Source organism: Microchirus variegatus, assembly GCF_963457635.1.
Source record: "Microchirus variegatus genome assembly, chromosome: 2".
Classification (NCBI taxonomy): domain Eukaryota; kingdom Metazoa; phylum Chordata; class Actinopteri; order Pleuronectiformes; family Soleidae; genus Microchirus; species Microchirus variegatus.
Window position 1 is genome coordinate 34,337,180 of NC_139803.1, and position 17,609 is coordinate 34,354,788.

Sequence of the window (17,609 nt, forward strand, 5' to 3'; positions counted from 1 at the left end):
AAAACAAAAAAAAACACTTCATTAGAGACACGTTATTGAGTATTGATTGGATGAGTTATGTATGGAAAGGCACATTAAAAAGCAGCTGCAATATTCAAAGATTCTCATTAAATGCTTCACTTTTCTTTCAATGTCGCCAAGGTCACCAAACGAAAAATAACAACTCAGAGGGAGAAATAAACCCGCCTTTGGAGACTAAATCTGACTCCGTTTCCTTTTTTTTCCTCGCTTGATTTAGACACTATCGGCTTTGTTCCAGTCGATACAGCTGAAATAGCACTTTTTGGGTTTTTAGACAGAGTGAAAACCATCTGCTCAGTGGGCCAGAGCTCGTTTCACTTTCCATATTCTCCTTTTTTTTAAGAAAAAAAAAAAGAAAATATAAAACCCTCGTCCTTTTTTTGATGATGACATTTTTATGAAGTGTCTTCTGGTGTTTCCGTCAGTCTTCTTACTTTTTTAATATAGTTGTTTTGATGTTACAAGTATATGTGGTGAGGAGAAGGAGCTGCTGACTATACCATTAAACCAGTTTAAATGGAAATAGAGCTCATTTTCCTGGATTACAGAGTGTGTGACAGTACATGCAGGAGGATCTACAGGTTTTAATGATGACATTGGATGATGGGTATAGGGAGGATGATTTAAAAAAAAAAAAAAAAAAAAAATCAGACAGGAGTAAAGGATTCTTAGCTTTACCTTGCACTACTTGTCGTGGAGAGTACAAGAGCAGCTCTGGCCGTGGCAGAGGCTGAGAGTCCACATCTTGAAATAATCTCGCCCCCCGGGCTGCTCGGGTTAAAGGAGGAGGCGCGGCGCAATGTGGTAGAGATATTAGAGAAACCCGAGAGCCGCTCATCAGACAGCTCATTTACTGAAGCACTGAGGTTTTTACGCACAAACACAGACCCGCGAGCTGCAGTGCAGTGCATAATATGGCTCCTCCATGGGCTCTTTCACAGTGTCCATCAGCTGACACTCACTCACTCCCCCCCGAAACCTGCCCCAGGAAACACCACTTTATAGTTTCAGCAACGCAAAAACTAGGAAAATACATTTTAGATTACAATTAGATTACATATAAATTAAATTAAAGCGCGTGTTGCAAGTGTACGGGGCCTTTAGATTGATGTAATCTCAGATTATGTAAAGTGTGTTTACATTCCAGCGCCACTTACATTAGAATCAAGTGTATTTACACATTTTAGTAATAATAATAAACAAATCCTTAATTGATCATGTGAATAAATTGTATTTGTTCAGACTTATAATACAAATGATTTATTGTTGCTATGTAATTGTTATAATTGTTTTTGTCTCCTAAACATTGCCTTGATATTGTGTTTTGTTTTTTGGGGGGTGGCTACAAAAAAAACAAAAATAAAAAGTGTTTTTTTTTTTTTTTAAATGTTTTTTTTCGTTTTTCCACAGCAAATTAATCTAAGAGAAATAAAGCGTTTTGCGTCAAATTGTTCCACGTTTAATATCATTGTCTGCCTCGTGACGCGCCGAGAGCGAGTTTTAGTTTCAGACTTTTGTTGCAGATGAAGAAACGTGATCTATATGCTCCAAAACCGACGAGAGGGCCAGTGTCGCAGAGAACTCATTTACTAATGGATTGGTTTAGTGTTTCACTGCACAGAAAAAACCCTGGAGCCACAGCGGTGCCCGTCTAATCCCTGAAATATAAATGTAGGCAACACACACACACACACACACACACGCACACACAAAGAGAGAGTGAGGGGACAAGTATGAAAAAACACAGTAATAAACAAAATATTCTGTAGCAAGTAGTGACCTTGAGAGAGTTTGGATGTGACATCTTATATCTCACACACACACACACACACACACACACACACACACACACACACACACACACACACACACACACACACACACACACACACACACACACACACACACACACACACACACACACACACACACACACACACACACTTAAGTGGCTGGTTTCCTACTAGTGGTCTTTGGCCCATAACATATTTGGCAGGTACAGGTTCCTCACATAAAAAAAGAGTCATGGAACAGACAAAACTGTCCTTTTTACATTATGTCACCTCATAAAGTAAATGGTAATTCGTGGACTATACATATAAATATATATATATATATATATATGTACATATAAGTATATGGATGGTGGGAACGCAAGAAAACTGCTCAGTCTGAATGTAATTAAGGAGGTGGCGCATGGGGTGGAGACCACAATCAGCGTGTGTGACAGTAAACACCTCCACTAACGCACATTTATGATGTTACTTTCTGTTTTTTTGGTCATTAGTGTTTTACTGCCTGTGTGTGTGTGTGTGTGTGTGTGTGTGTTTCAGGTTCCCCAAAAAAAGAAAAAGAGGCAAAAGTTTCCTCCACAAACACGAATCTCTGTGTGTTTCTGTGGGTTCACCCTCCACTGACTGTGATTACTGATAAGGTATATGGCGAGGCACTGTGCGGTTTTACCCCTCCACACACACACACACACACACACACGTGGGGGAAGCCTATATATGGGGCATCACGATAAAAGACGTATACTCAGAAGACGTTAATAAGGCTTTTTAAGAGGTCTGTAATAATTGATTAGTGTTTAGGTGCTGCTCTGCTCCCTCAGCTGGAGCAGGAGAGAGGGGCTGTGGGGGCGGGAGGTGGAGGCGCGCTCCTATTTCAGCCCCTGACGCACTGCCTCTGGGGAGGAAACGGAGCTGCAAACTCAGTCCTGCTCTGCTGTACAGGGTGCAGGGCAAGACGGAGAGCCAATCATCGAAACGCACAGGCTCCCTTTAAGCCTGACATATCTCCAGCAGGAACAAATTGTCCCAACAATCAACATCCCAATCTGCTGCGCGCATCAGGGGCTTGGAGTGGAGAGGATATAGGCCTGCGCTGCGCGGATAAGGAGTGCGCTGGATTGCCATTACGTCAAAAAGAAGTCATAATAATAATAAACGGCAGCTCTCATTGTGGATACCGACGTTTTGGGCGGAGGAGTGAGCTCGGACATCATGTCTATACTGCCGTCCTTCGGGTTTACGCAGGAGCAAGTGGCGTGCGTTTGCGAGGTGTTGCAGCAGGGAGGGAACCTGGAGAGGCTCGGCCGCTTCCTGTGGTCTCTGCCCGCGTGCGATCACCTCCACAAGAACGAGAGCGTCCTCAAAGCCAAGGCGGTGGTGGCCTTCCACCGGGGGAACTTCAGGGAGCTCTACAAGATCCTGGAGAGCCACCAGTTCTCGCCGCACAACCACCCGAAGCTGCAGCAGCTCTGGCTGAAGGCGCACTACGTGGAGGCGGAGAAGCTGCGCGGTCGGCCGCTCGGAGCTGTAGGGAAGTACCGGGTGCGCAGGAAATTCCCGCTGCCCCGCACGATATGGGACGGCGAGGAGACGAGCTACTGCTTTAAGGAGAAGTCCAGAGGAGTCCTGCGAGAATGGTACACGCACAACCCCTACCCGTCCCCGCGGGAAAAGAGAGAGCTCGCCGAGGCCACAGGACTGACCACGACGCAGGTCAGCAACTGGTTCAAAAACAGACGGCAGAGAGACAGAGCCGCAGAGGCGAAGGAGAGGTACGTTCGACTGGCGCCGCCTCGCTGCTGCTTTTAGTTCACAGTAGTTTATAAAAAGAGGGGAGAGAAAAAAAAGGATGTTTACATGTTTTTCTTTCGCACTTCGATTTTTCCGGCTGCGAAATCCGGAGTTAAACCTGGAGGAAGTTTGAACTGGGAAATCTGGATTGACACAGAAAGTGACAACACGCATATAGGGGAAATAATCTGAACGCAGATTAGAGCGTGTTTTTTTTAATACGAACGCTTTTAAATCACAACTGTGATGATGCCACTTTCTGGTTGTTTTGCAGCCGTTTTATAAAAAGGAAAAAGGAAAAATAATGGAAAATTCATAGAAAACAATGTAGTGGAGAAAATGTGGGATTGGTGTTAAAGGTTAAAATGACACGTGGAAACACAAAAAGTGTCTTTTTAAAACAAACTAAATATTTCTGTTTAGTTCAAGGCCAAGGCCTGGTGTGTGTGTGTGTCTCTGTGTGTGTTATTTCTCCATCTTCTCTCATATGTATATGTTTTTTTTGACAATATTTCCCTCTCCTGTTTTCATCTCCAGAGAGAACAGTGAAAACAACAACGCAGGCGGCAACAAACAGAACCAGCTGTCGCCGCTGGACGGAGGAAAGTCTCTCATGTCCAGCTCGGAGGACGAGTTTTCTCCACCGCAGAGCCCCGACCAGAACTCAGCGCTTTTGCTCCAGGGTAACATGAGCCACCCCGGGGCCTCCGCTTACCCCATGTCCGGCCTGGGGCCCCCACAGCCGGTGCACGGCATGCACGGACACCCGCACCAACTGCAGGACTCTTTGTTGGGACCTCTAACCTCCAGTCTTGTGGATTTGGGCTCTTAAGGCTGCCAGATTTGTTTCTATTTTACAAAAACAAAAAAAAAGTCTGGGGGTGTTGGGGGGGGGGGGGAGACAGCGAAAGAAAGACTGGTATCCGATTGAATACATGTATGAAATCACACTATACTGTAGCCTACCTTATAATAATAATAATAATGATAATAATAATAATAATAATATAGACTGACGTGTCTGTCGTTAAATTTGGTTCTAGAACAAAAATCCCTAATATGCGCTTAACCTGTATATCGCCCTTGTCTGGAGGATTTGTGACCTCCTTACACACGAGAAAAAAAACACACACACACACACACAAACGCCTCTTTTTTCTTTTTTTTTTGTTCCTCCTCAACGTCGAAAACTCAACGAAACACTTAACTGGACTTGCCCATTTGCTTAATTTATGATATTTTGTTAAGATAAGGAGAAAAAAAAAAGAATTATAGGGAGAAACCTCCTGCGATGGAAACTAAAAGAGGTAACGTTTTCATTAGAGTCATGGTTAATTAGTTTCCAATAAAACAAAAGTAATACATTTTGTCTCTGTGTTATTTGTCTATTAAAAGCAAAGATTTATTACCCTATTTATTAAATAGACGACGGCCTTGAATTAACAGTGACTGAAAGGAAACATGTTGTTATTGCTGCTGCATGTTTATGGCGTTTTTTTTATAATAAAGAAAAAATAACAATTGAATTAAACGCAGTGATAAATCTCAATCAAATATAATATAGAGGCTTTTTAAAACTCTGCTCCCCGAGATTTATCTTTCTCTCTTTTTTTTTTTACAATAACAATGGTAATTTAGAATATATATAATTCAAAAACAGAGTCACAAAGGGGAAATTTAATTATACCAGTGTGAGTCAACATCAGCAGCTGTCTGTCACGAGACTGTTGTGTACACACGGAGCTGCTTTGAATATCATGTCTGTTGTATAATGCATGTTTGGGTTGAGGAGAGGAGAGGTTTTTTTTTTTTTTTCCTCTCGTCATTTTTTTTAGAGCGAGTGCTGTGGATCATTGGCTTTTTGTTGCCGTGTTTTCTTTGCTCTCCCCGAGAGTTTATTCTGGTTGGTTCCGGGCCACGAGAAAAAGCCACCGCGTGCACTCGAGAGGTTTTTTGTTTTTTTTCTTACAAAATATCAGCAAAAACATCCCATAAAAAAAAGAATGGATTGATGTCCTGATGACGGCAACAGAACAACAAAAACAAACAAAACAAAACGTAAACAAAAAAAAAAAATCTAATTATGACATATTTGCCTTTTTAAAACAAATTTAAAAAAATAATCTGACAGTAGAACAGTTATTCCCAGGGATTGGGTCAATTTGTGGGTCAGCAAATACATTTTTAGAGATTTATATCTGCTTTATACACTTGTATAAATTGTATAAATAAATGGCAGTTAAAAAACAACATTATGCTACATGTAAAAAGTCTGGGAAACAGTGCATTATAAGACTAGTTTAGATTAGATCAGATTAGAATCTATTCATATGCTAAACAACAACATACAAACACTACTACTATTACTACTACTACTACTACTAATAATAATATTAATATTAATATTAATGATGCTGCTGATGCAGTGAAATACACAGTTGGATGTACAGAGTGTGAGACTCCTGGTGAGGACAGCTCTCCTCTCCTATCCCCTCTTCCTCCTCACCACCACCACCCCCCCCTGCACTCTCTTTGGGCTCATGTCAGGGTAAATTGTTTTGAGCAGAGAGCACCGAGGATTTCCTGAGCATAATCTGAAACAGTTGCTGCTAGCATTACTGCCTGATTGCGAAGATTGCAGGGGCTGCAGGGGCTGCAGCCTCAGCAGCAGCAGCAGCCTCAGCAGCAACTGCAGCAGCGTCCAGGCTTCAGTGCAAGGACCTTGAGGTAGAGAACTGCATCCCAGAGGCCTCTTTTCTCCCTTTCCCTGTCTCCTCTCTCTCTCTCAGGTCGACTAAAAACACCTATAGGCGCCGTGTGCACATCTATCACCTTCAACCCTCCATGTGGTTGAGTGACAGGCCTGTGTGTGTGTGTGTCTGCTTGTCCTCAGCAGACCTTCTTCCTTCCATCAGCAGGACTCTCGTCACTGAACCTTATTTTGAGCCTTAATACATGAAAACCATGCAGTTCTGGGAGGTGTATTACAGTAAGATCTGGCACACACACACACACACACACCCACACACACACACACACACACACACACACACACACACACACACACACACACACACACACACACACACACACACACACACACACACACACACACACACACACACACACACACTTTCAATTTATTACATCAAGTGAAAAATAATGTTTTTGTATTTGTTGACAGACGTGTTAGGCCTTTAACGTCGTTGAAGCCTTTTTACATTAATATATTACGTCTAGGTTGCGTAATTTACACTCACTGATTATTTTTGTCTAAATTGATCATGTGTGTAAAGTGGCTTAATTTATATAATTTTCTGTATATGATGTAATATACACAATAGATGTAGTGGATCTTAAGTAGAAGGGGAGTGTAAGTATTATAAAATGATACTATAACTACTGTCATGTAGTTTTCTCTTTAATATCAAACATATTTTAAATAGACTTAAAGAAATGAGCAAACAATTAGTTAAAGTTATAAAATACACCAATATTGCTATATTGTTTAATCTTCAGAAACTTGCTAGATTAGAAGTGCGGCCTGCGTATATGAGACCAACCTCGAATCTGTTGTGCAGTGAAACTCTATATATGTGACAATACTTAACATTTCCCATTAGACCTTGAATAAACCCATGAAAACAGACATTAAAACCTAAAATATTTTGCAATTTAAGCAGAAAAGTGTATGATGCCAAATAGGAAAATTGATTGTTATTATGGTTGTTGTTTTTTAAGTTTGGTATTGCCACATACTGTGAAATACTGTCAAACATGTGATTTATGCATAGAACCAAAAATGATTTCTAGGATAATAGTAAATAATAGGAACATTTATTTGGTTTACTGAAAATACACATGAGTGATATTTATATATTTGACAAAATCCCCTGTTTTCTACAACTAATTATGGCTCAGTGTGACATTTTAGCAGCAGGTGTGTGCCGTGCTGTTGGCACACGTCGTGGCTAAATATTCACAAATTAGCAAAACAGGTGATCACAAAGCCACCAAAGTGACTCGTGTCATTCCTGCTAATCTAACGACAACATTTTCCATACGGCCTGCGGACTCAGCGGAGATTAAAGCAGCTCTAAGTCACCTTCAGGATTAAATCCAAACACAAAACTTTGACAAAGCCCGTAATCATGCACAAATCCCTCTTTTCCGAAATTGCCTTGCGTTTATAAATCTATCAGCTGCATCAGCTGTGCGCTTCTTCCTCTCATTCAGTCATTCAGTGAAGGTGCACGTAAGGTAAGCTCCGGCCTATGGATGACATAAAGGTGGAAGGGGTAACGTCAGCCAACAGTAGGCCGTTGCCAGTGGCAACAGCTGCTGATGGTAAACAGAGTCTGAGTCATCAAAAGGGCATTTCATTTGTCATAGGTGTAAGTGGCAGTGGCTCTAAATCAACAGCAGGAAGGGCCTCAACATGTGCAAATAAACATGGAGAGAAGCCTGCATGAGCCCGAGCCTGAGCCTGGGTCTGAGCCGACTGCCTCTGCTGGGCTAATGTTTTCTCTGGCACCAAGGGGTCAAACGTACGGACCCTCGCAAATGAAAAGCCGAGGAACGTTTGGTGGAGCAGCACGATCTCAAACATCTCTCCATGGTCTGGTGCCCGAAGGAAGCTTCGAGTGTGACACAGTCCCAGGTATCCACAACCACGAGCTGTATGAGGGGTGTGTGTGTGTGTGTGTGTGTGTGTGTGAGGAGTAACAGGAGGGGCGGGCGGGTGATGAGGGACAAAAGGATCTTTTCAGGTCTGCCTCAGAAGAGTGGGGGTGGTGGTGGTGGTGGTGGTGGTGCGGGGAGGCTGGGGTTGAGAGATTTTCTTACCAATGATGCATGGATCTGACAATGTTCCTGCCTGGCCTTATACCCAGAGGCAGATGCAGGCCGTGTGTGTGTGTGTGTGTGTGTGTGTGTGTGTGTGTGTGTGTGTGTGTGTGTGTGTGTGTGTGTGTGTGTGTGTGTGTGTGTGTGTGTGTGTGTGTGTGTGTGTGTGTACATACTGTGACTGTATCTGAGGAACTACAAATGATTAGAAGTAAAAGTTACAAAGCATTTCTCTGGCAGCAGTGGCAGATGTCTGCTATGTTTCTATGACACAAGAATATAAAGCTGCAGTAGGGTGCGTGTGTGTGTGTGTGTTGAAATTGATATTTTATTCTTTGTTGAGCTCTGGGCAGCAACGACAGGGAGGGAAAACTACTGCACGGGAACGCATAAAATGGTTTCTTCAATCACACCTTTCCCACCAGGCCACCGTAGACCTGACTGAGGGAGTATTTGCGTGTATAAAGCAGCAGCGCAGTGGTGGGGGTAAGAAGTGTCTATCCCAGGGTTCCTCACTCCTGGTCCTGGGGAGCCACTGTCCTGCATGTTTGAGGGGTTTAGCTGCTCCAACACACCTGATTCAAATGGTCAGCTCATCAGCTGAAGCCTGATAACGAGCTATTTATTTGAATCAGGTGTGTTGGAACCCCCAAAACACGGCTGTGTGGGCGTTTCTTTGTGTTTTCAGTTCTACTCCAACCCAGGGGCATCAAACTGAGCGTCGAGTGTGGTCAAGAGGCTTTACAAGCTAAAGTCAAAACGTTAGCTTACAAGCTAAAGTCAAAACGTTAGCTTACAAGCTAAAGTTAAAACGTTAGCTTTTGACTAAAGTCAAAACTTTAGCTTACAAGCTAGCAAAAATGAGTAAAAATTAGTAAACGTCTTTGGAATGCTTCCATTTCCAACATCCTGTTTGTGAAGCGGAGATTTTCTGACTACGGAGAAGACTGGACATAGGTAACATACTTCAGGTGTCGTTGTCTCCCATCACCCCCAGATGGGACTGGCTTGAAGGAGGGTAAACAAGCTCAGGGCTCCCACTAATTAAGCAAGATGTTGAGTTGTATTTTTTACACACTTTGTTTATAGTTATTTCTCCATATATATATGTATATATAGCCCAGATATCGCAAATTAAGATATTAATGATGATATTTCACTGAATTTCAATGTAAAAGTGCTTGTTTTTATATGGAATGACGTGCACTTCACAATAAAAACATATATATGACGCAAAATTAATCCATTAACATAAAAAACAGAGGCATTTGTTTAACATGACGTAAATAACAATGTGGACAACTGTCATAAAAACACCAAACAAGCTTATTTATACATGTAACTGAATGTTGTATGTGAAAAACATTGCTAGCAAACATGTTCCGTGTTATATTCTGTCTGTATTCTCTCACCTCGCTGGCAGCTGTTTTTAAAAGAAGGTGAGGCCGCATGTAATCGATTGGGGGCACACACGTGGCCCACAGGCCGCCAGATTGACACCTCTGCACCCTGTTTACAGCCATTTTGCTCGACTACTAGACGACTACTGCAGAACTAGTGTGTTCTGGTCGCCTCCATTTGTCGGTGACATTCCTGTGCTGCACCTGGCGACATGAAACCTAGTCTTCTTACCATGTGCATTAACCCTTTCACACCGAGCGTATCGCACAACGACTTTGCGTCACAGTAATTACGTGACGGTTTGTGCTACTGGAAAATTTCCAACGGTTTCTGAAAGCTGAAAAAGTTGCAAGTCGAAGCCAATGTGTGGTTATTTTGCTCTCAGACTTTTTGTTTTTCTTCCTTTGAAATTGTTAATACACTATTTTAACATGCAGTAAATTGTAAATAACTGACAAATATCGATAGTTACTCTGTAAAAACAGGCAAAAGCACTTAGTCACAGGACATTTTCTGGCCCTTTAATGGTTGATATAAGCAAACAAGACCAGACGGACATTTTGAGGCTTCAGTGTTAAACGGTTAACTGAATTAATATATCCAATTTCGTGCATAAAGTCCGTCCTCCTCAGTCCAACAAGTGTACCTACCTGGATTTTGCCATATTTCTTTTTTCTTTTTTATAGTTGTTTTTATCTTCTGTTCTTATTATTTAAGGTGCAACGCACACAGGCAAATTTAGGTATACATACAGTGGTGATCTGACTTAGTGAAGGTCATTTTTTAGTATAATTTCAGTCAGACTAAACAAGTTTCCCTGTATTGAAAAAAAAAAAAAAAAAATCTGGTTTAGACGGACTGACACAATGATTAGTTTTTATCCTAATGTCATACAAACTTACTGAGAGGCTTAATCAGCACTGTGTAAACCTTTTGTTTATATTTAAAAGAGTTTTCTTTCTTTTTGGGTTTTAAAAATCTGACGCAGGAGCCGGAGGCCAAAGACAGCTTCCATTCACAAGAGTATAGGAAGCTGCTCAGGAAGCTCATATGTGACCGAGCTGAAAGAAATATTTATCTCTTTCTTCCAGTCGGATGAGTGATGCATGACCTGGGGTGCAGACGTGAGGAGGAGGAGGAGGAGGAGACTCGCCAGACAATCCCATAAGTATTAGGGTGTTAAATGGCATGTTCTGTGTCAAATAAAGGACAGCGTCATATACATTACCTGATGAAAGGAGAGAAAATTTCTAATGCATTACAAGAGGAGGAGACGGGGGACAAGATAAGACGTGTGTGTGTGTGTGTGTGTGTGTGTGTGTGTGTGTGTGTGTGTGTGTGTGTGTGTGTGTGTGTGTGTGTGTGTGTGTGTGTGTGTGTGTGTGTGTTGTGTGTGTGTGTGTGCACGAAAAAGGACTTGTGTAAAAGAAATGTGGCCAGAAGGCACAGGCTCATGTAACAAACTCTTCCTGAGTCAAAACCCAGCTCTGGTTGCTCAGAATCAGATATCTATATTTTTGGAGCTCGGAGGGAAAGGTGATAGTAGCATTAGTGTCATGTTTTTTGATCAGGAAAGTGACTTCAGTCTGGGATTGTTTCGGGAGGGTTTTTAACCGACTTTGGAAATGTTAACTTTCAGTTGTTGTTTTTTTTGAGGCCAAACTGTATATTCAGTGTCAACACGGCTCCCTATAGCCAGTCTATTCAGTCATAACCAACTCCATAGTGGCCCAACCTGTGGTTCCACCAGAAATAACTAGAGAAGCGCTTTCCCTCAAAGATCGTCTGACAGGTTTGAAAGCAGTGTTAGTTCTTTTGTATTCTGTTAACCCACAGAACACAGAACACTTCGTCTGCTTTTTCCATTACTATGTTAAAACGTATGCAGTATATACAGAGGCTATAAGAATGTGCAATATAGAGTGTCATATCCTTTTTTCAGTACAACATAGACAATCTGATAGATTTTTTTCATTTTCACCAAATATAAAAACACACCTGAGCAAAAAGTAGTCAACATGTTTAAGATCAGATTGAATTTGTTCAAGTTCACTTTTTATGAAGGAAAAAGAAAAGAAAAACGGTTGGATTTGTGTGACTTCTGCACAATTATTGCTACTTTATATCACTACTAAAAATGCAATATGAAATGAATGGTAACGATCATTATTATTTATTACTTAGCATTAGTTAACACATTGGTAAATGCATTAAAAGCAGTTAATTAATGTTTACTACTCAAAGTTAGTTAATTAATTATTAAGCATTAATAAAAGTTTAATAGTGTAATTAGTTATCATAATGTATGCATTACTTAGCATTAATTAACACATTAGTTAATATATTAGTAAGCTGTGAATATTGTCTCTAGTAATCATTTACTAATGGTGTTTATTTGGAGTGAATAACCGTTAAGTAACAACTAACTAATGCATCTGTCATTCACTATATAGTGTACATGTTACCGGGATGAGCATTAATAAACAATTAATTTAGGTCTTAATGAATCATTTACTAATGCTGTGCTGTGTATGTCATCAGGTCGCCCTTACCTAACCTTATGTAAGGTTATTACTTAACATTAGTAACCTGACCTAACCCTTAATAAGTGCCTCATAAGCATTAAGCCATAGTTAACCATTACTGAATGCTTTTTGGACCCTTATTGTAAAGTGTAAAGATGTACCCTTTAGGGAACGCATAACAGTGGTAAATAAGAATTAATCGTTGAAATGTAGTATGTATCACATATAAAGCATTTTACACATTTGATTTAAAACACATTAAAACAGAGATATTAACAGATAACATCTCAACTTGCACACAGGAGAACTTTGAGCAAACATGAACATCTGATCTCTTATCGAGTTAAGAATATATGGAACAAAAATAACAATATGGTGAGGGGGCCTCCATCTACCCAAAAATACACATACATATATATATTCACATATATATGTATATATGTATACATATATATGTATATATATATGTTAACAATGGAAAATTATGTGCATGCATTAATCGCACAGAAGTCTAATTAATGTGCATTTTTGGGGGTTTTTTTCTGAATTTTTGGCCAAATAAAATGCCATAACACAGCCCAACCCCAAGCACAACACCATTCCAAAACCAGTGTGCATGCAACCGTTTGGGACACTAGGTGGAATTGTACCAGCAATCACCGGACCGGCACAACCTTGCGGTTGTTAACAAATCCACCACACCACACATCCCTGTCACATATGGAAGCTCTCAGTGCTTTTCAGTCTTCACTTTGGACGTGGAACATTAAACATTGAAGTATAAGGGAATTGACCTCTCAACAGCAGGACCAAAAGGCTGCTCTTTAACCAGCTGAGCTAACTTTCCACACTGCTTGGATTTTTTAAACTCCTATTTACTCTTTGCATTGAATATTGTACTTTAAAAAAATCACTCCATCTAAGATTAGAAGCCCTGACCTCAGGGACCCAAGCCAACCCAATGAGCTATTTGTCCTTGTGTTCTTCAGCCAAAACTTTGGAAGTCTTTCAATAATAGAACCCACGACTTCAAAGACCTCAGACTGATGAAATATTGAAGAATATGTACAGCTACATCATGGACCGAAACAGTTGGGGTAGAGCTTTGCACTCTTGCCTTCAGAGCAAGCAGATCTTACTTCATGGGGTCGAGTGCCCCTTGGAACAAGTGCCTTTCTGTGTGCAGTTTTACATATTCTCACACAGTTAATCAGTGTGTGTATGTGTAAAACACAGGCTGCTTCATGGACAAAGTCAGTGTTGATCGTTATACAACCTGACTTACTCAGTATGTGTGTGTGTGTGTGTGTGTGTGTGTGTGTGTGTGTGTGTGTGTGTGTGTGTGTGTGTGTGTGTGTGTGTGTGTGTGTGTGTGTGTGTGTGTGTGTGTAAAACTGCATCCAGAAAGGTTCTTGGTCCAGGACCAGGACTCGAACCCAGGAAGAAAGGTCTTCTTTCTCCACAGGCAGTGCAAGCCACTACACCAACTGTTTTGGCCCATTGTGTGGGACAGATATTCTTAAATATGTCATCAGTCTGAACTCTTTTTGAACTATGAGCCAAACGGTTGGTGTAGTGATTTGCACTGTTGCCTTTGGAGCAGTTGATCGATGGTTGGTTTGATTCCACCTTGTGTCCCAAACGATTGTATGTGCACTGGTGGTGGTGTGGTGTGGTGGGGAGCTTGGGGTTGGGCTGTCCCCCCTAGAGAGTTGACAAGAGGGGGTTATGCCATTTTATTTGGCCAAAACTTCAGAAGAAGAAAAAATACAAAATAAAGCTTAAAAATGGGTGACTTTAGTGAAAACCATATTCACTTGTTTGCTGGTTTTTCATGCTTCAGCCAGTGTAAGTTTGGACCTCTTCAGTGTTGGGATGTTAACACAGAAACTTCACAAACACTCATTTTAATAAATCTTCTATATTCAAATGTTATGATCCATGTTTAGGTCACTGCACCTTGTAAATATTGTTCACTACTTGACTAATGTTTCAGCCACTCCCACAAAATACTAAAGAGTGACTAACAGCTGCAGTTAAAGGGATAGTTTGGGCTTTTCTCAAGTCATCAGCACTGACTTTGTCCATGAAGCAGAATGTGTTCCAGACACTCTCACTCCACCAGGGACAGAAGGACAAAGACAAAAGGCTGTCCCTGCTGTCAGCCATGTTATCAGGCAGAGCAAGTGTGTGGGTTCCAGGCTGCTTGATGGACAAAGTCAGTGTCGATGATGTGTACAAGCAGACTTGAGAAAAGCCCAAACTATCCCTTTAACTGTCGCTGTTAATCACTCTTTAGTATAAATGTGGGAGTGAACAATATTTAGAAGGTGCAGTGAGCTAAACATAGACCATCTAGTGTTTGACGTCCCAACATCCCAACAGTGAAGAGCTCCAAACAGCTGCAGTTGAGTTGGACTGGCTGAAGCATGAAAAACCAGCAAACAAATGTGGTTTTCACTAAAGTCACATATTAACAATGAAAATCAATGCAGACACATTAAGCAGAGGCTCTGTTGATCAGTGCTGTTAACGTCTGAGGTGATGAAATCACAGGTGAATCCGACTTTACTACTCCATAAACAAATACACATGTACACCATTTGCGTTTGTTCAAGGGCTGCAACTATCCCTCCTGAGATGTGTACAAACCTGGTGATGAACTACAAGAAACATCTGACCTGTGTACTTGCCATCAAGGGTTTCTCCACCAGGTACTAAGTAATGTTTTTTGGATATTCTGTCTTTCCCTGTTAAAATAACCAGCTTTTTATCCGATCTGCCAAATCACTACTGGAGGTGGTCGGAGACACATTGTGACAACATTGAACAGAAGTGTAAATGCAACGAGTCTCTGATGTGCGTCCAGTGCGTCTAACGTGAAAGCGTTGGTGTCTACGTACAGCTAATTGTTGGAGTTGCTCGGTTGCACACAGGATGTGATGCTGTTTGAGTGGATTATTAGTCGTGGTGGTGGGAATAAAACCAAATACAGTGACATATTGTGACAGCTTGTGTGGCAATATTATATCGCTTTTGAGACACCAAGTATTTATTTCTTTTAGCGTATATTTTTTTTAACTGATGTTAAAAATAAACGTCAAACTTTTTTGTGGATTAGCATTAAAAAATAACTAAATACATTAACATAGTCCACTAGATCGTGCCAAGTGCTCACTTTCACTACCGCAATATATGATATATATTGATACATATGATATATCATATCATGGTGTCTCGATTTTTATTATTATTTCTTTTTTAATATATAAAACAAGTAGGGATGCGATGATTACTTCATTATTAAACCATTAATACATTAATTGTGAAATACCTTCGTAATCGTTAAATAGTTTTTTTGTTAATTACTTTAATGTTGAACATTTTCTGGTTTCTCTGTTCTGTATAACAAAGAAACAATTAAAACTGGAAGAAAAAAAAAGGCATTTGTGAATCATCATTTCCAGGTTTGAAAAACACTGATTAACAAAACATTTTCTGGACCAAAATAAGAAAATAAGAACATTAACATTTCCTGGATTCTTTGTCTTTCTGTAACAAACAGAAAACAACATCATTTGTATGTGAAGACAAATGAAATGAAAGGTGTGTGTTTACTGGTGTAATCTGAACATCTGTGATATATTTATAAAGTACAAGATTCCAAGAACTTTACATGTCATTATACAGTAAGTAATACTAATACTGTGTCTTAATATGTGTAGTTTTGCTCCTTTGAAAGACACATTTAAAAATGAATCCTCACAAAGGCAGACGGCAAATGAAGCTTCTAAACTACTTTTTTTTTTTTTGGATGATTTACCGACTGGATGACTGTCTTGTATTGAATGTGCTGTGGCTTTTATTGGAGTCATTCTGTGCGACTATAAGTTACTGTAAAAGGATGAGTCTGTAGAAAATGTGAGTGTGTCTAAAGCCTGGTGTGTTTTATTCCCCTGTGCCTCATGACTCATCACTCAGCCACACCACTGCTCATGGCTGACCCGTCTGTTCCCTTTTAACCATGAATGTGGGCACTGGAGCTTATTTTGAGTCGGGTTTTTTTTTTACAAATATTTTCCTGTCAGAAATCAAAGTGTTTAATTTCCAGCTAGTTTGAATAAAGAAATGCTTGTTTGTGAGTGATTTTTGAAGACTGAAGAAACAAAAGTATCTTAAACACCTGATTTATCTTTTAAATACACATTTTGAGTCGGTTTCTACATATTTTCTCCTCGCAAAATATCAAAGAGCTTAATAATCTTTAAAGAAATTAAAGATTATTTGTTTTTGAAGACAACAACAAACTATTCTTGAAGGACAAAAAGTGTATCTTTTATTAAAAAATTTACAGTTATAGATAGAACTATAGTGACATGGGTTTTTAATCATATTATGGGGACGCTTGTTGTCCAGCCTCTACTTCCACAGATCCATGGATCTAAAGTCAGACACATCACTGCTCTGGCTGACCTGTTCCTGTTTAACCATGTACCAAATATCAAAGTGCTTAATTTCCAGCTACTCTAAAAAAGTCCAGCTGTTTTTAAAAAAGTGAATAATCTTTAAAGATGTGAGTGATTTTTGAATACTGAAGAAACAAAAACAAACTATTTGTGAGGGCAAAAAGTATCCTATTTTTTTAAATCATTTATTTATTCATTTACAGTTATAGATAAAACTAGATATAACAACATGGGTTTTTAATCATATAATGTGGGACCAAAATCCAGCCTCTACATCCACAGATCCATGGATGTAGACTCAGACACATCACTGCTGCAGACTCACAGGGGTTGCTGGGGAGGGGCAGAGGTGGCAGACACAACAAGAGGAAGTGGTATGGGATATGGGATAATAAAATCTACCTCACACTCCCGAGGGGCATCACCTCACCTATCCTGGGGCTCACAAATAGCTCAAGTAACCAGTCCACCCCCCTCTCCCCTCTCTTCACACACATGATCCATACCCCCGCTGTGGCCAAACCACACCAGCGACTCTTCCACCTACGACCCTGTAGCTCTAAGCAGTTTTCACTCCGTTTGTTTGCCAGCGTTGGAGTGACAGCAGCCCGAATCTGAGCTGCCATCTCACTCCCCCCCCTCACCCTTCAGCTTCACAGTGCAAGAGCAGGATAAAATAGCCGCCTTGGTTCCATTGCAGGAAAAAAAAGAAAAGAAAAAGAAAGAAAAACATTCAGGAAATGAAAGTTGTAACACGATCCTCTGTG

The 17,609-nt window shown here is 40.5% G+C and overlaps 1 protein-coding gene across 1 annotated transcript; it reads left to right on the top strand.

Annotated features, from left to right (window-relative positions):
• Window positions 1-2,699: 2,699 nt before the first annotated feature.
• LOC310944305 (homeobox protein six1b) lies at window positions 2,700-4,969 on the top strand. The gene is made up of 2 exons (XM_083910040.1): window positions 2,700-3,586; window positions 4,143-4,969. The coding sequence occupies exons 1-2, from the start codon at window positions 3,027-3,029 to the stop codon at window positions 4,435-4,437; spliced, it is 855 nt and encodes a 284-aa protein (XP_083766166.1). The 5' UTR covers window positions 2,700-3,026; the 3' UTR covers window positions 4,438-4,969.
• The last annotated feature ends 12,640 nt before the right edge of the window (window positions 4,970-17,609 follow it).